This window comes from Mauremys reevesii, linkage group 2 (assembly GCF_016161935.1).
Source record: "Mauremys reevesii isolate NIE-2019 linkage group 2, ASM1616193v1, whole genome shotgun sequence".
NCBI classification, from domain to species: Eukaryota; Metazoa; Chordata; order Testudines; family Geoemydidae; genus Mauremys; species Mauremys reevesii.
The window spans coordinates 54,896,534-54,923,716 of record NC_052624.1 but is presented as its reverse complement, the minus strand read 5'-3'; the positions used below and the strand labels follow the sequence as shown (position 1 = coordinate 54,923,716).

The 27,183-nt window shown below is 39.8% G+C and overlaps 1 protein-coding gene across 3 annotated transcripts in view; it reads left to right on the top strand.

The window, feature by feature from the left end:
* The window catches only part of MEOX2 (mesenchyme homeobox 2), a 76,021-nt gene that overhangs the window by 342 nt on the left and 48,496 nt on the right, over window positions 1-27,183 (top strand). For 2 of the 3 annotated variants that reach the window (XM_039528094.1, XM_039528091.1), the window contains exon 2: window positions 917-1,506. In XM_039528094.1, coding sequence (XP_039384028.1) covers window positions 990-1,506 — 517 coding nt within the window. In that variant the 5' untranslated portion in view covers window positions 917-989. Of the gene's footprint in view, window positions 1-10; window positions 357-916; window positions 1,507-27,183 lie in introns of those variants that run through there. The other variant, XM_039528093.1, reaches the window with a different exon arrangement.

Below are 27,183 nucleotides of genomic sequence, written 5' to 3'. Positions count from 1 at the left end.
GATGCCTGGAGGTTTGGATTTGAAGCTGCCTCCTCCTATACCCCTTGTCGTGCTCCTCTCCCCTCAAACACCCCCTTCCCCCTGGGGAAAGGGGCCGCTTTATTGTGGAGAAGGACAATCCCCTGCAGGTCCTGAACTCCACCTGCCCTTCCCCATAAACACCACGGCTCGTAAGGAAACACTCATTAAAGAGAGCGCCAGCCCGTGATCAGGACCAGAGGGGGGCCAAATCCGGCTGCGAAGTGCAATTGATGGGGAGGAGGAGCTGAGGAAGCATCGGGGCGCCAGCCCTGCATGGAGCCTACATCAGAGGGCGACCCCCTGCCCGTTTGAAACCGGGCCGCGTGTTCACAGATGTACGGAGAAAACAGTGGGGGTGGGGCTGGGCCGTGCAATGAAGTGTCACTTTTACTTCTCCGGAGCTGCGGCTTTTCATGTGCTGCGCGCCCCAGGCCCCGCCGGGAACGTCTTCTCCCGCCGCCTGTGTCAGGCAGGGATGAGCTGCCCGTCAGGGCTGCAGCGTCTTGCTGCAAAGGGCTCGGCTCGCTGACTGTGCTGGAGTTTTGGAGGGAGTTTGTGCATGTGGTCAGTCGCTGTGTTGCTAAGCCAGCCCCCAGCTCACATTACACACTACTGTATTTATAACCTCTCCGAGCCGCTTCCCCCTGCAAGCAGTTCTCTGGGACCACCTTCTATTGGCTTTAACCTCTCCCACTTCTTGACATCTGAGTAGCTCTGAGAAAGCTCATCGAGGTCGAGTGTGTGTGTGTGTGTGTGTGTGTGTGTATGTGTTTTTAATGCAACGGAGACTGGCCACTAGGGCTAAAGACCTGGATTATCTGAGCTCTGCTGCTGAAAAGTGTGTCGTTGCCGTTTTGGAAAAAAAAATCCCCAACCAAGCTCTATCTGTTTACAGTGCAAGTTGACAAAGGGTGGTGGAGTTGGATCCTTCCTAAACTCTCCTGCCTGGAACCTGAGACTTGCATGCCATGGATCACACACTCTTTGGCTGCCTGCGCAGCCCTCATGCCACCGCACAGGGCTTGCACCCGTTCTCACAGTCTTCTCTCGCCCTGCATGGAAGAACTGACCATATGTCCTACCCCGAGCTGTCTACTTCTTCCTCCTCGTGCATCATAGCGGGATACCCCAATGAAGAGGGCATGTTTGCCAGCCAGCATCACAGAGGGCACCACCATCACCACCACCACCACCACCATCACCACCAGCAGCAGCAGCAGCACCACCAGGCGTTGCAGACGAACTGGCACATTCCTCAGATGTCTTCTCCCCCCGCCGCTGCCAGGCACAGCCTCTGCCTGCAGCCCGACTCAGGAGGTCCCCCGGAGCTGGGCAGTAGCCCCCCAGTCCTGTGTTCAAACTCCTCCAGCCTGGGCACGAATACCCCGACGGGGGCTGCCTGTGCTCCCGGGGACTATGGCAGGCAGGCGCTGTCCCCAGTGGAAACAGAGAAGAGGTCCGGCAAAAGGAAAAGCGACAGCTCAGGTAAAGGCTCGTCCTTTGCTATTCGTGCGGGTGCGGGTGCGGGGCGCGCGCGGGGGGCTGCTCCGGGGGAGCGGGGGTCTGGAGAGAAACCCTGGGCTTGATGGGGGGACTGCGCTTCCCCGCCTTAAGGCCCCTTTCTTCCAAGCCGGTCTCTGAGGACAGCAGGCTTCAGAGAGTCACTAAAGCCTGCGCTCGATGTCTCCATCATAACGCAAGTTTAGCGGGAGCATGGAACAGAGTGAGCACGTGATAGACCGTGAAATCAATTGTGAGCAGTTGCCTACGGTCAGGAGGGGAAACGTTTGTAGGTTTGATTAGTATTTAGCATCTGGTATTGTGGTTCCTCCCTCCTTCCCCTCTGTTTCAAGATAGCCCTGCTCTTTCCCACCCCCATTCCCCTTTTGAGCCAGTGAAACATACTTCTGAACGCTTGCACAATCCTTGGAAACTTTTTCTTAGAACTGGAACTTTTCTCATGAATGCTAAGTATGTGTTGCATTCTAGGGTGCGTGTCCTGTATAGAGCGTGTGTATAATATAGAATATAATTCATTATGGGACATGAGTTGGAATTTATAAATCACCCTGCAGTGCATCCCATTTTTACAACGCTTAGTATTTCATTTCATGTGCTTGGGCTTTGAGGAAGATTTTGCTGGACTTTTGATTCACTGTTTTTGTTTTTTTAAGAAGGGGACCTGGGATATGGGTATATTCAGCCTATACAGAAGGGTGAAGCTTTATTATACTTTGAGTTTTATATCCCACAGCTGAACAGATTTGGGTTCTCAAAGTAGGGAAAGAAACTGTCACAAAATCCCATACTAACAAAGACAATGATCAAGGGGCAATACGATAGTTACAATTGATGACATTTTTATTGTACATTCAAAATATTGAAAATGCAAGAGCAGACATATCAACAAAGCTGTTTTCTACTCGTGAAGAGAAAATAAAAGGATTTTCCAGATATTTGCCAAAGTTGACAATTGGAACCATGATCTTGATTCACTTGAAATGTCATTAATCAGATTTTTAAAAGTTATAGAAAGTTTGCTCATTTTTAAACTTCTTTTTGCAGTTACATTATATTTTCTTCTTTGCAGTTCTCCATGTCAGTTACACTAGGAAAGTTTTACAATAAATCAAGATAGGTTTGTAGCATTTTACTTACTGTTACTATATAGGCTGAAATAAGTTCTCTGAAATATAAAAATCTGTCATTCACAGACACTTACAGTTTTATTTGCAATTATACCTTCACTGTGTTTTTAAAGCAAACTTGCATCTTGATCATGTGAGGTCTGAGGAATATTAGATTTTTTTTTTTAACCTGAGTTTTTGAAGGGAAGTAATTTTATGCTGGGTTGTCAGGGGGATCAGTAAACTTGTCAGTCATTTACAAATGTAGAAAATTAGAAGAAAGCACATCTGTGCTTCACAATACTAGGAAATGTTGATTTTGCTTTCCGTATTTTGCAATGCAAACACACAAATCCATGGGCATTAGGTGGGATTCTGTTGAAGTCAATGGAATCTTTCCATTGACTTTAATGGGCATTAGGTTGAACCCTTAATCATGATCATGCTGATATAACAACATAGTCTGGAGTTAACTTTCTAAGACAATGCCTGTACACAGCCCCATAATCATAGTACAGCATACAACTTCCCCTCCCCGTCCCCGAAAAAATATCAGCTATGTTCATGTATTCTGAATGGCTTGATCTAACAAGCCTCTTTAGACAATGACACAATAGTCACCATATTTTCATTATTTTAGAATAATATTGTTTTCAGACCACAATATTTTACCACCCCATTCTTTTGTTTTAATCTGAACTTTTGTGCTGAATATTTGATATCAGTGTAATTTATGGCAGCAAATCTCATTTTTTAGGGCAGTCAGTGTATTTCTGCCGTTACCGGCGGCAATTGCTGTTCGTTTTACTATATTTAACAAGGAATGTATGTGATGGATCATGCTTTTTGTTTCCTGAATCAAATTGCCATATGTTTTTAAAACATAACTGACTTTTTTATTTAATACTCATCATTTAGAGAACTTTTAGTCACCTTCCCCACTTTTAAACTTCTCTAGTAAATGTTTACAATTAATTATAAATTTAGAGTAAATAGCTAATAAGTAAACAAAGAGGCTGTTCTGGTATAGCATCAGCAGTATCAGAAACTAGCTAATTAAGCACTAGTGCATATTTAGAGAGATACTTTCTTACCTCTATTTACCACTTAAGACAACCGAATATTTTGGAGCTATTCCTATGCTCTGAACATGTCCCCAGTTTTTGAACTAAATAAGCCTTGGGGCCAATCCAGTTTTGCGGTATCCAGCTTTCATTAATATAAACTGTTGACATCAGAAATGTTAACTCATAAAGTTGAGTTTTGACAATTGTCTATTCTAAAGAAACCAACACATCAATTAAAGCTACATGCATTATTTTTATTTCCCAAAAATGCTATATTTATTCACCCTTATAATATTGTCATGAAAGTTTCCCAGTGAAGACATGCATTTTTCATGTTTATCTTTACCATGACAATAATGAGGAAAAGAACACTAACGCTATTTTATTTGTCCACCAAAAAAATTACTCTTTAAAGTCTCATACTCCTGTACACAGGTGAATGGAGAGGGGGAATAACTTTTTTTTATATACTTTGTCATAAGTTTGTTCCTTGCTTAGAAAATAAGGTTAAATGTGCCATAGAAATTATTTAGGTAGAATGACTGATTTTGGATCCCACACTGGGGCCTGAGCAGGCTAGGAAATAACTTCTGAAGATAATGTTCAGTAAACTGCTGCATAAACATGGAGAAACTGTCAACTCTGTATAAAAGATTTGTGAATTATATGATGAGTGGGAAATGCCTCTTAGTCATCTCTTCCTGGATGCAGCAGGTCAACCTGCCTGGGCCCAAATGTGGGACCGTAAACCAGCATGAGGGGATATACACACAGACCTTTAAACATTGTGAGTTCATTTCTTTCAAATAAACATTTCTGATGTCAACAACAGTAATAAAAATAAGATGGCACGACATTATGATGTATTCTGCAAACAAATGTATTTATTTTAAAATGCAGTAACAGCCAAGATATTTGAGTGTTAATGAGAGGTAGATGAAACCATATTCAATGAATAAGAAAAATATCCTTAAAATGTGTTGTTGCTTTATATGGTACGAGTTCTTTCATGAGGTATAATTTGGATTTTTTTTCCTCTCATAAATTGCCTGTGACTTCTGAAGCCATTTAATTTCACCATTGTAAAATAACAGGTGTTGTTTACAGAGGATATAAAACAAGTAACAAATGCAAAGCTATTATAATGGTTGTCTAAGTCAGCTTATTTGTGTCTAAATTTTCTTAAAACATCCATGATTTTAGGAAAGATGTGAGCCCAGACGCACCTTGGAGAGACAAAGTGTAATCTGGATTTCATGTGAAAGCAATTAACTTTCTGAGTATTTTAGGAAGTCTGAATTTCAATGGGAAAAATCTGAAAAGCTCCTACTATTCAGGGGAGAACTTCACAGCATAACTATTAGATATGCAACAATCTAAATGGGTTGGGATATCTATTAGGCTAGATGAATATATATTAAAAGTGAATACATAAAGATATGCTACTGTGTATTGAATACTAATGCCATTTAAAAATACTACTGTATTAAGTATGAAAAATATTTTTACATCTGACACATAAAGACTGTATAGAGTGCAGAGATATGCAGAGAGGTTGATGTATGTAAATATAGCTATATGTCCATTTATATTTTTTTAAATGAACATAAAATGCCATCATACATGTAGTCTGTGATGTGCCTTAAAAGAAACTGCTTTTAAAACCTAAATACTATAAATGTACTGTCTAAAATGATCACTTCAAAGCAAGTCATTTTGATAAATGACTATAAATAGTGTGAATTCATTGGTTTCAATGACTTCTGATTGCTTTCTAAAACATTTCAGTAAGAAAAATGAGCTGCACCCGCATAATCAAAAAGACTGTGTAACTGATTCATCAATATGTCTATACTTTTCAGCGTGGCTATAATGGAAGCAAGAGAAATACATGTTATTGGTTGAACTCTTTCTCTGGAAAGAGTTAATTTGTTAATTATGTTTGGGATGTAATATCAAAACATCACTTATCATGAAGGGAAAATGTCAAAATATGTAGGTTATACAAATCAGAGAGGTATGTACCAAATGTGTTGAAGTCAAATTGAATGATCATGGTATTTTAAAGAGAAATACAATACAGATGATTCCTTATCAGAGACTAGTGTTGCATATTGCATTACTTAGTGGATTGTTTTATTGGACAAAATTTACAGTAATATGTTCATTTTGCTCACAGCAAGTATAATTAACAAAACAGAACTGTATCTTTCATAGATACTAAATTATATTTTAATTTGTACAATATAAAACTCCTTGCTCTTAGCAAAATGATAGGTTTGAATTATTTTATCACATCTCTTTGCATTAACCATGGATGGAAAATAGCATAGTCATACCATCTAATTTGAATTGCTATCTGTTTAGATGTAATGAGATTCATTTGTAGCTACAAACATTTACACCCTCCTCAGTCCCCTATTAAAAAAACAAAGATATCAAGGCCTCAATCCAGAAAAACATTTAAGCATGTGCTTAACTTTCTGAGTTGTTCCATTGCTGCATTGCTGGATCAAGCCCAGTTTTTCTGATACACCAACAGAACTATATAATTCTGTCCTACTTTATATTAGCCAGTACCCAGACTTACAAGTAAAGTCACTGAAAATTTTGTCTACAGAAGGAGTGCAATATTAGGATCCATCATAGAGGCAGAGAGAGATACACTTATACACAAAGAGATACAGGAAGTGTGAAAATATATGAAGAACTGGAAATTTTACAAAAACCAAACCACTGAAAATTCCATTTAAAAATCACAACAATACATTATTTTTAGGATTTTAAATTTATTGGAAAGTGGGGGAGGGGAGGAAGGGAAGAGTGCCAGTTGCATAACTGAAACACACATTACAGCAATAGAGTGGATATCAATTTAGGTATCACCTAATGGTTTGAACAGATGCTAATCTGAAATTACCTACAATTGTATTTAATGTTGTGGTTTTTAGCACTAGAGAATAAGACCCAAACTAACAGATCCTATTTAGAGTGTAATTCTAATGTTCATAGTTCTTACAATAGCACCTGAGAAGCGAACATGTGCCTTAGGATTTTTTCTTTCATATAGTTTTCCTTTTTAGACATAAAATAGCAACTAGTTTGTAATCTCCAGGGTGTTTTAAGTGCACTCGTTCATCTGAATTCAATTAGCCATTTTGGAATCTTCATTTTTTACATTTTTATAATTCATTGGTCTTCATGCACTTGATTCTCCCCCTTTGAAATCAATGGGAGTGGGATCAGGTCCTTCATCTTGAAATTCAAGGCAAGGTGATCACATTCACTTTTATACTGCCCTTTAAGAATCATGCATTTTATACTGTCCTTTATTACTCACGGAACATTCCTCCGTATTATCTCTTATAAACTTAGCAATGGGTCCCAAACAAATTTTTGCTGTGGCTCAAAAGTCATGGTGGCCAGACATAAAGTTCACGATGGTCTCACTTGAGAATCACTGGTTTTGTGTACAGTGTGAGTGTTTCCTATATCGTTTTTTTCTCCTTTGGTAAGATGTCCTGTACAAGCAGTTTTCCATGTCCAAATGTGGCGCTTTAACAGTATGCCTTAGTTTGCTAGAGTGAGCAAAGCTAAAAATTCATCAAAGAGTCATCAACTTAATAAGGGTTTTTTTTGCGGGAAGAGTTCTCCACAGGTCTGCATCTTTGTTCTACTCCTCTAAGTTTTTATTTATTTACGGAAATCAGTGGGACTGCTCCTTACCAGAAAGTTATTGTTGTGCATGTTTGTAGTATTGGGGACCAACATCTCTGATTATTCAAACTGGTGAATTTTTAAAAATCTAATTTATGTGTCTCTTTATATATTGTGGGTGAAATCCTGCCTCCACTAAAGTCAATGACAAAACTCTCATTGACTTCAGTAGGGGCAAGATTTCACTCTATGTGTTTACTTTATACACATGACTCAGGTCAGGCAAGGAAAATAGACTGATTATTCTCTCTTACTGTTATAGCTATGGTCATTTTCTGATTCTTGCATGCTAGCACTAGACACCTTTGACAAATGTTACAGAGGAATGTTTATTTCACAAAAGAAAAACTGGACTGTTTTAATTTTATAGAAACATTTATTTACTTAGAATTTATAAATACATATTACATAATCTACATTTTGGGACAAATTTGACATGATCATATCTCTTTAAAAATATTGCTTTCATAGCCAAGATGTGAATCATTTAGATACTTTTCATTCGTTGCTGGGTTTTTTACAAAACTTATCTAAAATGTCACTGGTATTGTGTAGACAGCTGCATAATAGTATATTAAGATTCACAGAGTGATTCAGTAGAGTAAAACAATTCATAATACATACTTTATAATAATGGTGTAAATTACCGTGCTGTTTATCCTTTACTTTTATGAATGTAGATTGCTTCTAAATAACTTTGACCATTATGTCAATGTACAAATGTCAAAGTCCTCTTAATTTTAAAGCCAGTACATTATCATAATACTCATTATAGATCAAAGAATAGGACCTGAGGGTAAAATGTTGGCCTCATTACAGTCAACAGCAAAACCCTCATTGACTTTAATAGTCAGGATTTTGCTCTGAGTTTTGGAAGGGCCTGAGACTTTCCGCCAGAAAATAATTTTGGATGCATTTTATAGCACTTATACAACCTGATTTGAAGGTGCAAGTGGTATATAATATGCCTGCAATTATGTGCAGGTGCAAAAAACAGGCTGCTTCTGAAAATCAGAAGCTAAATGTTTTAGTTCTTAACAACTGAGTAAACTTAGTGATCCAATCCTACATGCATTGAAGTCAGTGGGACTTGCACTTCAATTCACAGGGAGTAAGTCCAGCTTCGATATCTTATTGATAACTACTTACACATAGGCCTTGGGGTATTGGAAAACGGGACCCTTAAGTATATGAAAAATAACAAGACGCTAAGGATATTTAAACTCAGTTGAAAGAAAAGTTCTTTTGTAGATTGAACCTACATTACCGTTTACATTTCTCTTTAACTGATGAAACAAAATAGTTGGCCCAACAGAGGACGAAATAAGTCTCAGAGGAATGATTCAAATCATTCAATTACTATGGAAGAGCATCATTTTACTAAACCAATAAAATCCAGTGGATTATGAAACTCCAAAGGAGAGCCAAAGGATCCTTTTTTTTTTTTTTTTTTTTTTGGAAAAGCTGCTTCTTGGACTGGAAGAAAAAATTGGTTCACTAATATTATTTATGGCAAGTAAAGTATGAAAAATTAGATTTGAAACAGATTACTGCAGGTTGTGCTGCAATCTAGGTGTGGTGTTCCTTTTTTCTGTCCCCACTCTCTCTGTTCTACAATAGCTATTTTTAATTTTAGTAACTGAGCTTTAACAAATACTGCCATGCAGCATCTCCGTAACACACACTTGGAAATTTATCCATCACCACTGTAGCTAATATTTTTAGTGCTGAAGGCCTTCATCCTACGAAGATTTAAGTAGATGCTTAACTTCACACATTGCAAGTGAAATCCTGGCCCCTTTGAATTAAATGGAAGTTTAGCTATTGACTTCAGTGGGACCAGGGTTTCTTCCTGTTAGCAGCTGCACTGACTTTGATAGCTCTACTTACTGGCCTGGAATTAAGCATGTGCTTAAATGTTTTGGTGAATTGGGGCTTTATCTCTGTCTTAAATTTCCAAAAAGAAACTGTTTTATTCTTTGACCCTGAAAATAAAGTTGGACATGTGATCTGACTATACAGCTGAAAACCTAAAGAAAGTTGAAGAAAAAGTGGTGGGATTTTTGTCCTGCCTTTTTAAGTGGGAACCAAAACCAAACCAATCCAAAACAACAACTCTGGAAAGGATCCCTATAGACAGGAAAATTCCATGCGGTTCCCTTAATGTAGATTCTCACAAATGTTTCTTTTGAGGATGGGACTCTAATGGATGCTGTTAGGGAATCCTGTACAACCAGCTGTCTCTTCCCGTAAAGGGGATTCCAGTTCCCTAGCACAGTGGGGCTCCATGCGGAAGACAACATAGCTTGGGGCTCTACTACATTTTCATGCATTCTTTGGGGTGTTTGTATGGAATGAAGCATATTCCCCACCCTCACAAGCGCCAATCCCATGCCCTGCCCACACGTGGATCCCAGATCTCTCAGAAATCTCTGCATAAGGTGTTGGGAGAGGGGACACTGGTGAGGAGGTGGCCGACGTCACTGCTCCTGCCACTTCCCTGTGGGCTAGGAGACTTTCAGTCATGGTGGTACCCCCTTTTCATACAGATCAGGGCAAATAACTGGGCCCATTTTGTGCAGGCAAAATATCCAAGATGGATACATAATAATCTATGGTTTTGACCCAGCAAAACCCTTAAGCAGATATTTAGATGTGTTTAGACCTGATCCAGTCTGAGTAACTCCTTGTGTTGATTCCTAATTCTTCTGTAAGCTTTAAGCATTTCTCCTATCTGTCTACATAACTATTTGGCCCCATGACACTAGTGACTGAAAATGCACACATCATTCCTTACACACGTATTAAACATATACACATTTTTTCTTTTTCAGCTAACATATAGTACATACTACAAAAATCAAGTTACAAATAAAGAATTTTTTCTCTTGTCTTTTTCCTTCCTAATGAACAGACTTTTTAAAAATAAAATTTAGGACAAACTGATTATATTTCTTTAGGTAAAATATATAAAGCTCAAAGTGACTGTTAAATAAGAGTTTGAGAACAACTATACTGAGCTAGCTTCTCAGCTGGTGTAAATTGGCACACCTCCATTGGACTCAGTATTGCTACACTGATTTACCCTAGCTGTGTGACAGTTTCTTAGTGATGAACTGTACAAAATGTTTTCCATTGAAAGAAAATAGCAGTACCACAACTTATAATTAAAATATGTCAGTATGAGCTAAGGGTCCTTAGCTCTTAACCCACTAAAACGTATGTTCTTGAAAATCAATCTTCAAAAAAACCGAATAGAAATTCTGCAAGGTGCTCCGAGCACTCCCCTCTTGCTGAAGTTAATGGGAAGCAAGAGCACTGCAAGCTCTAGTCTATAATTAGTAGTAAAGTCTTGCTACTATTACAAAATTGAAAGTAACATGCTGATGCAGTTATATTATTGACTATAGTCTTGTTTCAGAAAAAAATTGGATTTGTGCTGCAGCTAAGGCCTAATCCTGCAGGAACTTAATTTAGCCTTCTGAAGGACTTCAGGAATCAGGCCCTTACTGTGTGTTTTCTATTTTTTTTTGTTTGTTTTTTGTTTTTAATGTTTGAGGGAGATTGTTTTGGTTTTTTATGCCTTAGAGAATTTAGCACCTTTTTCATCCACTCAGGGAACATTGCCTTTACATTACAGTTTCTCTTAAAGGGTAATGTTTATGTGATACTGACCTAAAATAAATAAAGAAATGGAGAGACCAGAGACTATGTAGGACTATGTAAATGTGTGTCAATGAATACAAGATGAAACAAAATTAGCTATGTATAGACAGCATAAGTGAGGAAAATAGGAGGATTAATTAGTGCACGCAAAGTTCTTTGAACTCTATAAATACAAAGTATTCTCTTAAAGTTAGCATTTTGTATGCTAGTGATAACGTGGAATTTAGTAATCACGTCTATAATTGGTTTTTTAAAAGACTATATTAAGTCATCCACATTTATGGAATTATTATTTTAAAATGTTGGTAGATCAAATATCTTTAAACGTAATTAAAATATTGGTGTGAAAAAACACAGAAGAAAAGCTGGAAATCATAATTTAAACCAAATCTGAATATTTAGGGATTGACGGACTAATCTGCCAAACTCCCTTGTATGTTTTGTATTTTGAATTTTACTTCCCTTGTTCCCCCACCCCCAACTCTTTTTATATTTTAATATGTTATTACAGGTTTATAAGAACAAACATCCTTATTGCTTTAATATGTGGGAATGCAGAGAAATCTAATACTATGAAACCTCATATTTCATGGGTTCCAAACTGAAATTTAGACATAAGGAAGGTCTCATTTGAGATAGGTATTTTCCATGCCAACAGACTTTGCAGGAATTTAACTTTTTTGTTTTTTGCAAACATATCACCAGGGCTTTGCCAGACATGACACCCAAACAAACACGTCTTTTTGGATGGCGCTAATATGTTTCAAGTACAGTGGCTAAATGTGTTCAACAGCTTGACTATGTTTAGTGAAATATCATTTATAGACAGGCCTGATCCTACACTTGGAGATGGTGAGGCCTTCAAGTCCTACTGAAATCACTCAGCCCTGTGTTGGATTGGGCCTTTTGTAAACTGAACTGCATTCCTGCTCCTGTAAAGCCCTAATCCTGAAAACATTTAACAGTGCCCTTAGCTTTACTGTCATGCATATGTAACGTACATAGAAGGGAAATAAGTCTAAGCTTGTATTGGATGTGATCTACTTACCAATTCTGTGCTATAGAAATCCTCTCTCTGACTTGCAGAGACCATGAATTCATATCCTTAAGAGAGGCTACAGTTGTTTTTTCTATAGGAACCATCTAAAAAGTTGATTCACTTTTCTCTTCTTCTTCTTAGGAATCCAATACCAGTCTTTATCATAAGACACACACACTCACAATTTGCAGTGTCAACTTTTTTCCCCTCTTTTTATTGAATGACTCTCCAAAAATAAATCATTACTCACAGACTGCTAGATTAACATAATTAACTAGAGATTTGCTATTTTCCTTTAAAATGAAAAATCTGAAGCAGAGCCAACCCCTAAAATATATACATCTAAACCTCACAAAATAAGTAAATGGATTAGGACTTTTGCCAATCGGAGATCTTCTGCTTTCACGTAGGTCATGACAACTAGGTATAGACATTTATTTGTATCACAGAACCAGTTTTTTCAGCATGCATGATACTGAGCACAAACACAACATCAAATTTCCACAGCTGCAGCTGTTCGGTTCAGTGGTGTGATACGACTCACAAAGACATTAAGCCTCCAGTCTATGATTTCTACTTTGTGGTGTTTTCCCAGTCTTAATCCCAATGACTTCTGTAAAATTACCGGAAACTATATTGAGGTCCAACCTACAGATTCAGTCTGGGTTACCCCCCATAGCTGTATCTTTTCCATGTGCGGCTGGGCTGTATCTGTCTGACTGGTGCACAAATCAAAATGGCTGCCAGTTATGTACCCCTGACAGAATTCACTACTGACTGGACAGGAGCTTCCAGCTTCTAACTAAGTGTGTAATGTGTGTACTGGAACGTCTGCCTTTATTGAAAACTTCCATGCAAGTTTCGGAGCATGATTAGCTTCCTGCACTCCCTCTAGTGCTGAAATAGCAACTTTTTGTTTGAAATGACTCAAGCCTCTATACTGCCCTCTTGTCTGGGAATGTTTCCATCTCCACTCAGAGCAAGTAGAAACAGCAGCTGTAATTATAGCAATAAGACTTTTGACTGAACACGAGAAAAAGGGTGGAGGCAAAAAGAGATAAGGGGGTTACACATAGACCCAGTGGGACTACTCACAGTAATAAAGTTAAGCACATGCGTAAGTGATTGCAGGATTTGAGCCTGTATCTGTGGCTGTTCTGTTGTTGACTTTAACTTTTTGGCCAAGAAACTTTTCCAATTATACTGCCTATGGGTGGATCTCAGACAAAAATATTCTTTATGCAGGACCTTATTTCATTTTGTGTTTTTCAAGTCTGCCTCAAAAACTAATTTGTAGTCTTAATTCACAAAATATATAAATATGGAGGCTGCATTCATGTTACCACTGAAACATGATTGACTTTCTTATGTACAGAGAAGTGAAAAGCATGCAGCTAAACATGCAACGGGATGTAGCAAGGGTGATAGTTTTAATGCTGCCCATCATGCCTGCCCTGTGCCCATATCTGACAATAGCACCTTGTTTATATACCAATAAGCACCTAAAATGGATTGGGGTGAAATTCATCTGGGTCCAAAAGGCACAGACCCTATGCAGGACTGTATGGGAGTCTGCTGGATGAGTAGTGTCCTGGGACACTTGTGCATTTCCTATGTTCTACAGGAAAGATCTCTCTGCAAAATCTGCATAAGCCCCCATGGATGACCACACTGGGACAGGCCGGGGAGAACCTGCAGTATCTTGTGTAACTGTCATTGGGGAATGCTGCCACTAGTCTGCCTTCAGCCTTGAGTATGAGAGTGTTGAATTTAACCTGCCCAATTTTTCCATCCTCTACAGAGCTCAAATAGTCAGGCTTTATCTGGGTAGAGTGTAATATGAAATGAATACAGCATTTCATCCTTTCCTGTGGAAAAACTTACAGAAGGAGGAAGAAGTACTCACAAAACAATACAAAATGGATGTGTGGGGAAACCTAAAGCATTCTCCTTACAGGGGAAGGAGGAATTAACTGTATGGCGAGGGCATGACTTCATGGTTAGAGGATCTATGCTGATACCGCAGCCCTCCTGTCCTCTAGCTCTGTAGCAGCTTTGCCATTGGTTCCCTAATCCAAGGCTATGTAATACCTCTTACTTTGAGCATGGTTGAAGCTGTGGATTGGAAGATATTATCTGCCACTCAAGTATGCAATGTGGGATCATCTTTGACTTCTCCTCTCCTTCTCCCACACACATCCAGGCTGTTTTGCTGCTTCTTCCTTCATGTGATATCAAAAATCCAACCCTTCTTTTCTGTCATCTTGTCCATGCTCTGGGCATCTCTGTCTTGATTACTATAATTTCCTCCCTGACTCCAGTGTTGCCACCTCCACATAGTAGGAAGTTATCTGAGAAACCCTGAAAAGTTGCTATTTAAGCTTTCAAAATGTGTCAAAAATGTCACTAACCAATTTCCACAAAATTCAACAGCAAATTATATGTATATACACGGAATGGTAAATTTTCATTACACACACAATACTGAAATAATGCATTATAGAATTTCTATACACACTAATCCCTGAAAATGTTTTTAGACTGTAATTCGTATTCTAATAGGAGTTTGTCATAGAGTTTTTAAGTGCATAACTGGGCATGTCCTTGGAAGGAAGCGCATTCCAGGGCTTGTGCTGCGAGGCTGTGAATGAGAGGAAGGGTTTGACTTGAGCTCCTGGTGGCAGAATAAATGCTTAGCAAGTAACTGGGGTACAGCTTCAATTCCTTGCTGGTGGAGAGGGGGTAAAAAGCCAGAGCTAATGGGGAGGGGAGGTGGAGCAGGGGAGGAAAAGTTACGATCTTCTGCTTAGTAAAAAAAAATAGTGACCAGGGCGCCACTCCCTGGGCGAGGGTGATGCAGGAAAAAAATGTTGACAACAGATCTTTGAACCTTTGGCCACTGAAATGTTAACTGATTAAAATCTCCTCCAAGAAGTAGGGAGCTGGCTTGTCTATCTGGGCGATTCCTTGTGACTCTGCTGAACCTGCCCCCATTACTAGCTTCTGCGCTCACCCTGCCCGAGTGAGAGGACGCTCCCAGCTGCTGAACAGAAAGCAGCAGCAATGCTGGGTGCTCCCTCTCCGGCTGGATAGTCTTGGCAGCTGAGTTTATTTTGTTATCATTTACCAGCTCCATTGGTGTCTCTCAGTTGGTAGGGGGCTGGCAAGGGGTTTCATGGCTATCCTGGTTACATGGGGCAGGGCTGGGGTCCCCCCCACTTCTTTTAATCTGGCATTTGGCTGTACCTCCAGGCCTCCCTTTGCTTTTTGCACATTACTTTCCATAATTGCCACTGCTGCCTACAAGCAACTACAACAGTACAAGCAGCAAAGAATCCTGTGGCACCTTATAGACTAACAGACGTTTTGCAGCATGAGCTTTCGTGGGTGAATACCCACTTCTTCGGATGCAAGCAGTGGAAATTTCCAGGGGCAGGTGTATATATAAGCAAGCAAGAAGCAAGCTAGAGATAACGAGGTTAGATCAATCAGGGAGGATGAGGCCCTGTTCCAGCAGCTGAGGTGTGAAAACCAAGGGAGGAGAACAGTACACTGTCATCATCAGACGGGTGCCGCTCACGTCGCATCTGGTTAAGGTTGTGTAGACGTAATTACATTGACTTGGTGTACAACAGAATGTGGTAAGAAGAGCGTTGAATGGATTTTATTAACACTACTGAGCTGCTCATGAATGATTTTGTGACCATACAAATTGGTGACTTCTTTCTCTGAATATCACTATAATTGTCAGTGAAAGTCACTGGTCGCTTTGACGCTTATTTGCTCACTAGGTAAACCAAAAAGTCACTAAATCTAGCGATAAAATTGCTAAGTTATCAACACAGCACTGAATTCCACATTGTTCCTGCTAAAATGATCCTATCCGTTGATCAGACCAGATTACGTCCCCCTTAGAATTCTACTGGCTCTCACTTGCTTAACTAATCAATGGTAAATGTCACATCCTCACCTGTAGGACTCTGCACAACTGCACCTCAGTCTACATCTCTGATATTGTTTCTCATCTAATCCTATCTCACCTTCTTTGCTCCATCTTGTACGCTCACTTCCTTTTCCCACTCCCATTCTTATGCCTTCTTCTGTACTGTCCATATGCCTGAAATGAACTCCCAATTCCAGTATACCATCCTCTCTCATTCAGCCCTTCCTAAATCCTCATATCTTTCATGGGATCTTACAATCCCAGGTTAGTCAAATGTCTCCTGCACCTCAACATTGTATAAGAAAGAGAAAGTAACACACAAAAAAAGTCAACACGTGTACATCTGCCATTTGTGTTGTCTTGTCTCTCTTCTATATTTCAAGCTCTTCATGGTAGAGACAGTTAATCTTGTATAGCACTATGGAAGGTGGTGTTTGTCGAAGTAGCTACAGTAGGATTATGAGCTAGAGACAATGATGATGATTAATAGTTAGTGCTGTTAATGTGCTTAGAGATGTACAATGTTCAGAAGAAAAATGTTTGCAACTTCTTTTTTCATTCTTCATGGAGCCAGTGGTGCAAACGTGGGAGTTATAATCTCCCTGAAATTCAGCCTTTAACTCCAGCCTGTTAGGTGATAATTCCTGCATTCTAGGAGTAGGAAGGGGGAACCTGCATGGAGAAGAATGAAGCTTCACTATAGGTGGAATGAGAATTTGTTTAACTAATGGTCTTCTACTCCATTACTCTGTAGGTGGAGTTTCACAACTTGAATAAAGTAAATAATTTCACAGCTCCACTTATGTACTGTGGGGATGGGCACATTACAAATGCACAGATAACTTTGGTCAGTCTGTCCACTGTATCTAATTGGGCAATAATCAGGTTCCATTATAGTATTCCATTTTCGTATGCTTGCAGAGCAATTCAGTTTTGGAGAAACTTCCTCATGAAATTTGAATGCTTAGGGTTGTCAATTCAGCATTTGCATTAAATGTTCAGAAAGTTTCATTGCAATATCATAAGAACGGCCATACTGGGTCACACCAAAGGTCCATCTAGCCCATTATCCTGTCTACCGACAGTGGCCAATGCCAGGTGCCCCAGAGGGAGTGAGAGCCTTTGGTGAGGGACCTTGTCAAAGGCTTTCTGGAAATCTAAGTACAATATGTCCACTGGATCCCCCTTGTCCACATGTTTGTTGACCCCTTCAAAGAACTCTAATGGATTAGTAAGACACAATTTCCCTTTACAGAAACCATGTTGACTTTTGCCCAACAATTTATGTTCTTCTATGTGTCTGACAATTTTATTCTTTACTATTGTTTTGACTAATTTGCCCGATACTGACGTTAGACTTACTGGTCTGTAATTGCCGGGATAACCTCTAGAGCCCCTTTTAAATATTGGCGTTACATTAGCTATCTTCCAGTCGTTGGGTACAGAGGCCGATTTAAAGGACAGGTTACAAACCTTAGTTAAAGCAGCAAAGAGTCCTGTGGCACCTTATAGACTAACAGACATATTGGAGCATGAGCTTTCGTGGGTGAATACCCACTTCGTCGGATGCACGAAAGCTCAATCTCCAATACGTCTGTTAGTCTATAAGGTGCCACAGGACTCTTTGCTGCTTTTACAGATCCAGACTAACAGAGCTACCCCTCTGATACTTGAAACCCTAGTTAGTAGTTCTGCAAACTTCACATTTGAGTTCCTTCAGAACTCTTGGGTGAATGCCATCCGGTCCCGGTGACTTGTTAATGTTAAGTTTATCAATTAATTCCAAAACCTCCTCTAGTGACACTTCAATCTGTGACAGTTCCTCAGATTTGTCACCTACAAAAGCCGGCTCAGGTTTGGGAATCTTCCTAACATCCTCAGCTGTGAAGACTGAAGCAAAGAATCCATTTAGTTTCTCTGCAATGACTTTATCGTCTTTAAGCGCTCCTTTTGTATCTTGATCATTGAGGGGCCCCACTGGTTGTTTAGCAAGCTTCTTGCTTCTGATGTACTTAAAAACATTTTATTACCTTTTTGAGTTTTTGGCTAGCCGTTCTTCAGACTCCTCTTTGGCTTTTCTTATTAGATTTTTACACTTAATTTGGCAGCGTTTATGCTCCTTTGTATTTACCTCACTAGGATTTGACTTCCACTTTTTAAAGGAAGTCTTTTTATCTCTCACTCCTTCTTTTACATGCTTGTTAAGCCACGGTGGCTCTTTTTTAGTTATTTTACTCTGTTTCTTAAATTGGGGTATACATTTAAGTTGGGCCTCTATTATGGTGTCTTTAAAAAGTACCCATGCAGCTTGCAGGGATTTCACTTTAGTCACTGTACCTTTTAATTTCTGTTTAACTAACCCCTTATTTTTGCATAGTTCCCCTTTTTGAAATTAAATGCCACAGTGTTGGGCCGTTGAGATGTTCTTTCCACCACAGGGACGTTAAATGTTATTATATTATGGTCACTATTTCCAAGCGGTCCTGTTATAGTTACCTCTTGGACCAGCTCCTGCGTTCCACTCAGGACCAAATCTAGAGTTGCCTCTCCCCTTGTGGGTTCCTGTACCAGCTGCTCCAAGAAGCAGTCATTTAAAGTATCGAGAAATTTTGTCTCTACATTTCGTCCTGAGGTGACATGTTCCCAGTCAATATGGGGATAATTGGAAGCCCCCACTATTATTGAGTTCTTAATTTTGATAGCCTCTCTAATTTCCCTTAGCATTTCATCATCACTATCACTGTCCTGGTCAGGTTGTTGATGATCCCTAATGTTATATTCTTATTAGAGCATGAAATTATTATCCATAGAGATTCTATGGAACATGTGGATTCACTTAAGATTTTTACTTCATTTGATTCTACATTTTCTTTCACATATAGTGCCTCTCCCTCCCACCCCCGCATGACTTGTTCTGTCCTGATATATTTTGTACCCTGGAATGATTGTGTCCCATTGATTGTCCTCAGTCCATCAGGTTTCTGTGATGCCTATTATATCAATATCCTCTTTTATCATGAGGCACTCTAGTTCACCCATCTTATTATTTAGACTTCTAGCATTTGTGTACAAGCACTTTAAAAACTTGTCACTGTTTATTTGTCTGCCCATATCACTGAACTGGCTGTAAGGTGGGCTTGTAGAAAAAATGTATTAGAATTGAAACTCTGGAGACCTAAATTCTCAGGGGAGTAGATCACAAGAACACAAAATTGGCTGTGGTCCAGCTAGTCCCCATTGGGCTTTTTTCCAAGTCACAAAACCACCACACAATTTGGTACAACTTTTAGGCTCAGTCAAGAGGATTCTGTTCCAGGACTGAAATAGCTAGTTTGCTGCATGCCAGGATTGAGGTGCATTTGTAGAGCAGTGTGAAGACACATTTACAGCTTTTGTCTGAACTTTACCTGCCTCTGGCTAATGATGCATCTCTTAATTTTGATGAGTAGTAATTTTAATCTATTTAACAAGCATAGAAACCAACACCATTGCCTAATTTGATGTCGACACAGCTGCAAAATGAGGATGGAATTAAGCAACAGGTTGCAAGATTTATTAAACCTTAACACAAGGGAGGGGCGCTACCTGCCCATCACTCATACCAGGCATTTAATTGGTTCCAGTGTGGCAGTTACAGGGCTCCTTACCATATAACTCACCATGTAGGGTATGATCTCCTCAGTTACCCCCTGGACTCAGCTCTCTCTGAGTCCTAGCACCCTCCCCACTGTAAGGGAGGGGGGACAGAGGGTGCAGCAGGGTGGGGATCTTAGCCTGCGAGGGCCACAAGGTCTGACCTCAGCCCATGAAGGCCACAATCCTATATGCTTAAGGCCCAACACCAAAATCCCAGGTCTTTTACCTCTGGAACTGTTCATTTTATTCTCTTAACCACATTGCAAACCATCCGCAAGTTGCAACAAATAAACAACTCAACCCCGGTACCTCTGTTGGGTACTAAGTGCATTCCTACTTAACCCACGTGAAGGTTCTGTGAGGAAGGCAAAAAACTCCCTGATCCTCTGCCAATTGGCCTATGGGGGGAAAAAATCCTTCCCTACTCCCTAAACAGGTGATTGGCTAGACCTGTAGCATCTGCTAGGCCAGGTTCCCATTCCTAGTTCAGGTGGATAGTGTGGACTGCTAGAATGGAGCCAAATGAGGCTCCACATTTGGGCTAAATTCTGGGAGCTGAGGAATGCTATCCAATCAGCATCCTCTCCCCCATCTGGCCATACCAGAATGATATCCAAACACCAACCTTCTTCCCCATTCTTTAACTGTAGTCCAAGCAAAGCTTTCTGTAAACCAAAAAGGGAGAAGAGCCAGAGCCGCCATGAGGTCCACTAGGGATTTCATTATTTCCAGTCTAATTAACATGGAAGGTACTCAGATACTATAGTGATAGCGGGCAAGAGGACAAAACCTAAGATAGCTAAGTGAAAATAGAACAGGAGAAGAACTCTAGCTACTGTATAAATATGAAGGTCTGGTTTTCATAGTGGGTTTGAGTCAAGTGTCACTGATCAAGGAAAATAGAAAACATTTTCATGAGTACAAAATGGTTTGGAAAAGCCATGGCACCCATTTACACAAGGATTGTAATATTTAACAAACTTGAATAATTCATTTAAATAAGTGACAGGCAGGAATGAAGCAGTAGTTTTAAAGAACAGAGTTCAGGGTGGTTTTCAGTACAGTACTACAAAAAGGCTAATGTATCAGGTTAAACAGTATGGTTCTGATTATGAAATATTCATTTTGATTTTTAAAAATAGCTTGCATTGATGAATATCCATAGGAAACTGTTCCACAGTGTAATAGATCTCGCCTTCAGGAATTTTTTCCTTATGTTAATCTTAAAGTGTTCCTGGTTTTATCCCATTGCTGCTAGTTTTATGCTCTAGGACTATCCTAAATAATTACTCCTCTATGTGCACCCTCTAGATATTTGCAGGCAGTTGATATGTGCTCCCTCCCCTAACCTCATTTAGTTAAGCGATGGGCTACTGATTTCTACATTTTTAGTTTTTCCTACTGCCTCAGTCATCCAGCTGTCTAATAATTTTTGTTCCTTTTTAACCTAACACTGTCCAATTTATCTGAGCATGAAGCTAAGAAAGGACTTGGCACCAAGGCAATTCAGAAGAAAAAAATCCTTTAAATAGGTTAATTTATATATGAAACAAAGACCAATAGAAGCTGAAACTGTGAATATTTTTTTAAAAAAATAGACCTGCAACTAGAAGGGAAAAGTACTGCATGGTACAAATGCTAAAAGGATATATGAAGAGCTCTAGGTTGGCTATCTGCCTCTTTCCATCCCCAAAATGTCGCTAAATTACCATATGTGAATTAAAGAATGTTCTGCCAGTAATATTTATACATTTCTCAAAGCAGCTTTCTTTCATTCCAGTCTGAAAATCAGACTTCCACCAGTTGTCTGGGTTCTTGATTTTCACTGATTACTGAACTATAAATCATCTTCAGCTTTATTGGTCTTTAGGCTTTCTGAGATGAAAGTTACGTTGTTTTCTTACAGGTTTCTCCAAATTAGTTTGATTTGTCACTAACCTGCTAGAAGGTGCTTATCCTAGGAGACTTTAATATTCACTTGCATATTTTCCCTGCAGGAATTCTTAACAATTTTGAACTTGTTTCTCTTTCACTACTTGTCCTCTACCCACTTTAGGACACATTGTGCATGGCCTTTGCATAACTACACAAAGGGGTGGATAGCACAAGAAACCTCTATTCTTCTTTGCAGCCCCATGCTGGGTCTAGGCACAGTTACAATCCATGTGTTCTCTTGAGCTCAGGAACTGAGCCCTGTTACTGTCCGCAGGTGTCACAGTCCTGCAACTATACCCAGCTAGAAGGGACCTTCTGAAGCCTTCCAGGGGAAGGAAACACACAGTGCTATTCTATGCACCAGGGAACTCCGGGGCAGCACTGTGTTTCTCTTGGGCACAATGCCTCAAAAAACTCCTGTTAGGGTGGTGTGGCGTCACATAACACTAAACAGTGGTCTGTGTCCTAATGGCAGGATCTGGTTCTAAAGGTTCACATGTTCTTGATTTCATTTATTCACTTGATGTGCAGTCTTCTTCTTTCTCTGCATTTTCACTGTATGTTGATTTTCAGTCTACTCACTTCATCCTATAATCTGTGAGTATTTGACTTCTTCAGTGCCAAATAAGCTGGATTTATACTTCTTTATATGTTAGCCCAAACATGGTCTGAAAAATTAGTTATTGCTTTTCTTTTTATAATGACTAATTTGTCTTTATGTCTGCTAATAATCAAGTGATAGAAAATGTTGTAAATAGTCCCTGAATGAACATTTTGTTTAATTAGTACTTGATTTGCCTTATCATTAGTAGTAGTAGTAGTAGTAGTATTGTTGTTAGTATTTTTTTAAGGATTTGAAAAGCTAGAAAAAGCTGGCAGTAAACTGAAAGCAATGGAAAGTTGGTAGCTGAAATATCATTTAGATTCATATGGAAGGAAAGAATTTGGGCAGATGATCAAAAAAAGCACGACTTTGCAGCAACAGTTGTTCTTCTTTGCAGGTGCCTAAATGGGTACTTCTGGGTGTTGAGCTCTCGTGTGCTAAGGCAGCTTTCAGACTCCAATCTTTCTGTTCATGATTATAAGTTTATGATCCATAAGTACTTTCTCATTGTCACAGACTTCTTTCCCAGTTGCCTCACTCCTATATCCTTTATGTATTTGCTCTTGTAATGGCCTGAAATTTTTAATAGACATTCAGTGCAATCCCAACAGCTTGCCTTTGAATTTAAAGCAAGAGCACCTCTTAGGCAGTTTAAAAACACTCCAGTTTGATGCCAGTCCTGGTTAATGAGGACCAACAATTCCATCCTCTAATGTGCCTTCAAGAAGTTACCTTAAGAGTGCAGTGTGGTCAAAAGATTTGACAGAGAACATATTTTGCACTAACTACCACACCAAAACACTTGCCTATTTATGTGATCTCTGGTATTGCTGATTTTTTTTCTTTGATTTATAAATGATTCCTACCTATGTCATTAATGGTTATACTGAGGCCCCTGTCCTCCAAAGACTAAGCACATGCTTAACTTTATGATCTGTTCTTACTGAGGTCAATACATTGAACTCAATAGGACTACACATAGTGCATAAACCTTAGCATGTGTTAGTGTTTGTAAGATTGGGGTTAAATCAAGATCACATAAAAATATAGTACACACTCAAATGACATCTGACTCTTAGTTTTCACATATACTGTTAGATGTGTTAGCATTGCAAACATTTATGTGACAGTAGTGCTAGAGGTCCCAATTGCGATTGGTGTTCCATTGTGCTAAAATGTTGTACAAACACATGGGAAAGCATGGTGCTTGGGCCAAAAAGCTTGCTTATAAGACTGTATTTTCCTTAGGGCTTCATTGTTAAAACACTTTTTAAAAGAAATTCTAATAGTATGGGCAAATTTTCAAGTCAAGTTAATCAAAGATTTAATAGGTGGATTGAAAAGAGACATACTTAAATGAATAAGCCATATTGGTATTAAAGACAAAATTAGATGCTCCTGAGTTTAAGGCTGGGGTCTAGGATTCAGAAAATGTGAGTTCAATTCCCAGCTCTGACACAGACTTCTTAGCCGAGGTATTTAGTCACCCTTTGCCTTCCCTATCTGTACAAGGGGATAATACTCACTTACATCTCTTACTGTATGTAGATACAGGACCAAGCACAATAAGGCCCTGATCTGGGTTTGGTCAGCTAGGTGAGGCCATAATATAAATGATGTTAATCATGAAAGATAAATAGTTTCAATTTCTGAATTGTTAGCCACAGTAGCTTTGTGGGGGTGTGACTGTAAGAAATAAACTCTTTCCATTTATTATAAAATAGGCCTATAATTACCTACATATTATCCTTTTGATAATTTTGAGCCCATTATTGGCAGGCTTGGTCTAACCAACCATATGTATAGAGGTGATGCAGAGCTATATTTCTCTGCCTCTACAAATATTACAGTTTCTTTCCAAATGTCAGTTTGTTTGGCTGGTGCACAGTTCCAGCCACACATTTTTTCTAAAATTGAATCCAGATCAAGTAGCATTCCCCATTGATTGGATCTCATTGCCTGGCTTGATCAACATTCTTCACTCCTGTTGTAAGTGGGCAGTTGCCAGTTTGCAGAGGAGCCTGTTTTGAAAATCCCCGATGTTATCCTTAGCTCTTCATTGCCTTTTTCAAGTGATGTAAACATGACTGATCTGTGGTCATTAGAAGATTATAGCAAAATTATACCAGTAGTATCTGGATTTAGAACTGTGGACTTTCTTTGTCTGATTTTTTTTTCCGATTTAGAATGTGCAGTTCTGTTTCAATGGGTCTTCATACATTCAGAGCCTCCCAACTGTTGAAAACTCTGCTGCTTGCCTTCTCATTGGACTAAGTTTGATCAGCCATATTATACAACTTCCATTGGTTCCCACTGAAGTTTAATATTAATATTCATGTTTTATTGCTCCTACGTAAAAATCTCCACTGTCTAGTTTCCTAGCTATGGGAACTATTGGTGCTTATGCCATATTGTGAAATCTCTCTCCAGGAACTAAGAACAAATCTTGTATCCCGAGATTTAATTGGAAGGGATCAGACACCTAGGTGTCTTTTGTCTTTATCACTGACTGACCCTTTGCCAGGAGATATTCAGCAACTGATTTCTCTTGCTGTGATTTCAAGTCTAGATGTATTAATGTAGCTTGGTACAGTGGTTATTGGATTTCTGTATAGCACGTTGGGAAAATGTGTGAAGAGACTATATCGGGGTGGCCAAACTATGACTCGTGAGCTGCATGCAGCTCTTTTACAGTTAAAGTGTGGTCTCCAAGCCCCTCCCATAATCCCATTCTCTGTCTACCAGACTGAGGAGCGAGGAGCTTGGAGCTTCTGCCCTGCGGTGGGGTGTCAGGGCTAGGGGCTTTTGCGAGAAATGACTGAAGCCTGCCGAGAGGGGGGCACAATTTAAAGGCCCCCCCCATAGCTTGAGTCATCTCTCCCCAATCACACCCCTCCTCTTTCCCTCAGCTGCCCCTCCCTTCAGCTCCCAGGTGTTAGCTCTGCATGGAAAGGTAGCTTGAGCTCCTTGGGGAAAGGCAGCATAAAAAGTAGTGGATCTCCCTGCAGCTCCCAGCTGTTTGTAGCTGCCTCTACCCAAGGCACAGCCCCCATCTTGCTGGCTCCAGCAGCTGATGTGCAGGGAGGGGCCCAACAGCATCATGTGACTGAGTGGGGCCAGCAAACCCTGGCAAAAATCTGGGGGGGCATGTGACCCCACATGTCCCCCTCACACATTGCCTCTGGCTTCAGCCCTGTGGGTCAGGAGGTGCCTGCTAGGGCTTCCAGACAATCTCTGGAACTTCTGGAGATTGTCGTATGCGGCTCGGAGGGTCGGTATGTGGCCACCCCTGGGCTGTATAAATGTACAGATTAGAGGGGAGTGGATTAAATGGGACTGCATTTCTGGAATGCACAGCATCACCTTGTACTGTGAACTCCTGTACTGTGGTTAGAGCCCAGCCTGTATAGCATGAAAATTTTTTTGTGATGTCCATTTAACCAATAAATCTGTCATCACTGACTGGTCTCCATTTCCTCTGAAATAAACAAATCACTTTTAGGTTCTTTGAAGTAGTAGACTACCAGGAAACCCAAAAGTCACTTTTGCTTCGTCCAGTGAGATAAAGTAGTTAGTAAGTGGAAATGAACTGCAACTGAAGGAGCCTCAGTGTGCTCACACCTGCTACAATGTACAGTGGGTTTCCACACAGCAGGAATTCAAACAAACCTCAGATCATTGCATTCAGTGAAAGTGAGTTTGCCCAGCCAAAAAAGAATTGCCGGGCTCTTGGAAACTACTTTAAAGAGCTAATTTCATAGGAACATAGGAAATTTGAAAACGGAAAGAATCCAGGGAGCTCATCTAGGTCTGTCTCATCTATTGAGTCACCGTATTTCTGTCTTCCAAATATTTCTATGATTCCCGTTTTAAACCAAATAGTTGCTCCTATTTCTTCTCTTGGTATTTCCTTCCAAATAGTACTTCTCTGTGTAATAATAATTTCCGTTAGTGGCAGGCACTTTCACATGTAAGTTTGTACAAGCTTTTTGAAACTAGCTAAGATAGCTGTATTTCATTTGTATTCTGTGTTCATCAAAAATTTTGTGCAACTAAGGTTTCCTCTTTATCTCTTCTCTAGTAAAGAATATTGATTTTTGAATGCCTCTTAAGTCCTTACGTCTGGTTTCTCTCTGCTGTACCTTCTTCATTTCTTATAATATCCTTTTGAAAATAAGCTAATCAGACCCTCTCACAATGTTCTAAGAAAAATTCTTATTGCGAGAACTGGGTGATGCATTTTGCAGATTAAGTGAACTTCACCTTTTTCCTGGTTTTGCATAAAAGTGAATGAACGTCTGTGTTGACGTTTCACAAGATTTTCCAATACATGATAGCCAGAGTTTTTTATTAGTGAAAGCTGATGTTTGATTTGTACAAATATCTGTGAACATGAAAAATGACTAGAAATTTCTCCTAGTAAAGGAGAATTTTAAAAACACACGTAAAAATCAGTACTACTAATAAAAGAAAACTAGGCTTTCAGTGCAAATGACTTATGAGTGGCAATGAGGCCCAATGAAGTTTTAGCTTGCAAAGGGCCTCTCCCATGAAGCTCCTGACTGGGGGAGATGACCAGCCCCCACCTATTGGCTGGTAAGCTTCTTCTTAAACCAGAAAGAAGCACAGGAAGTTGTCTGAGGAGCTAGAGGAATTTTTGGTTGTTTGCTACCATGTACACTGCCTACTCGCATGATTCCTGAGCCCCATCTTCCTGTCTGTTCCCAGTTCCTGCTTTCTTGCCTCACTCCAGGTCCCTGTTCTTATGCCCCACTGCTTACTCCTCCTTTCACCCCTGGCTTGGCACCTGTCTCTGGCTCTGGTTCCAGGCTCCTGACTCTAACTATTAGGTTGGACTCCCATGCTTCAGTCCCTAAACACACTTGCCTATTAAATGTGCTCATGCCATGTTCTCTAGGTATAAAACT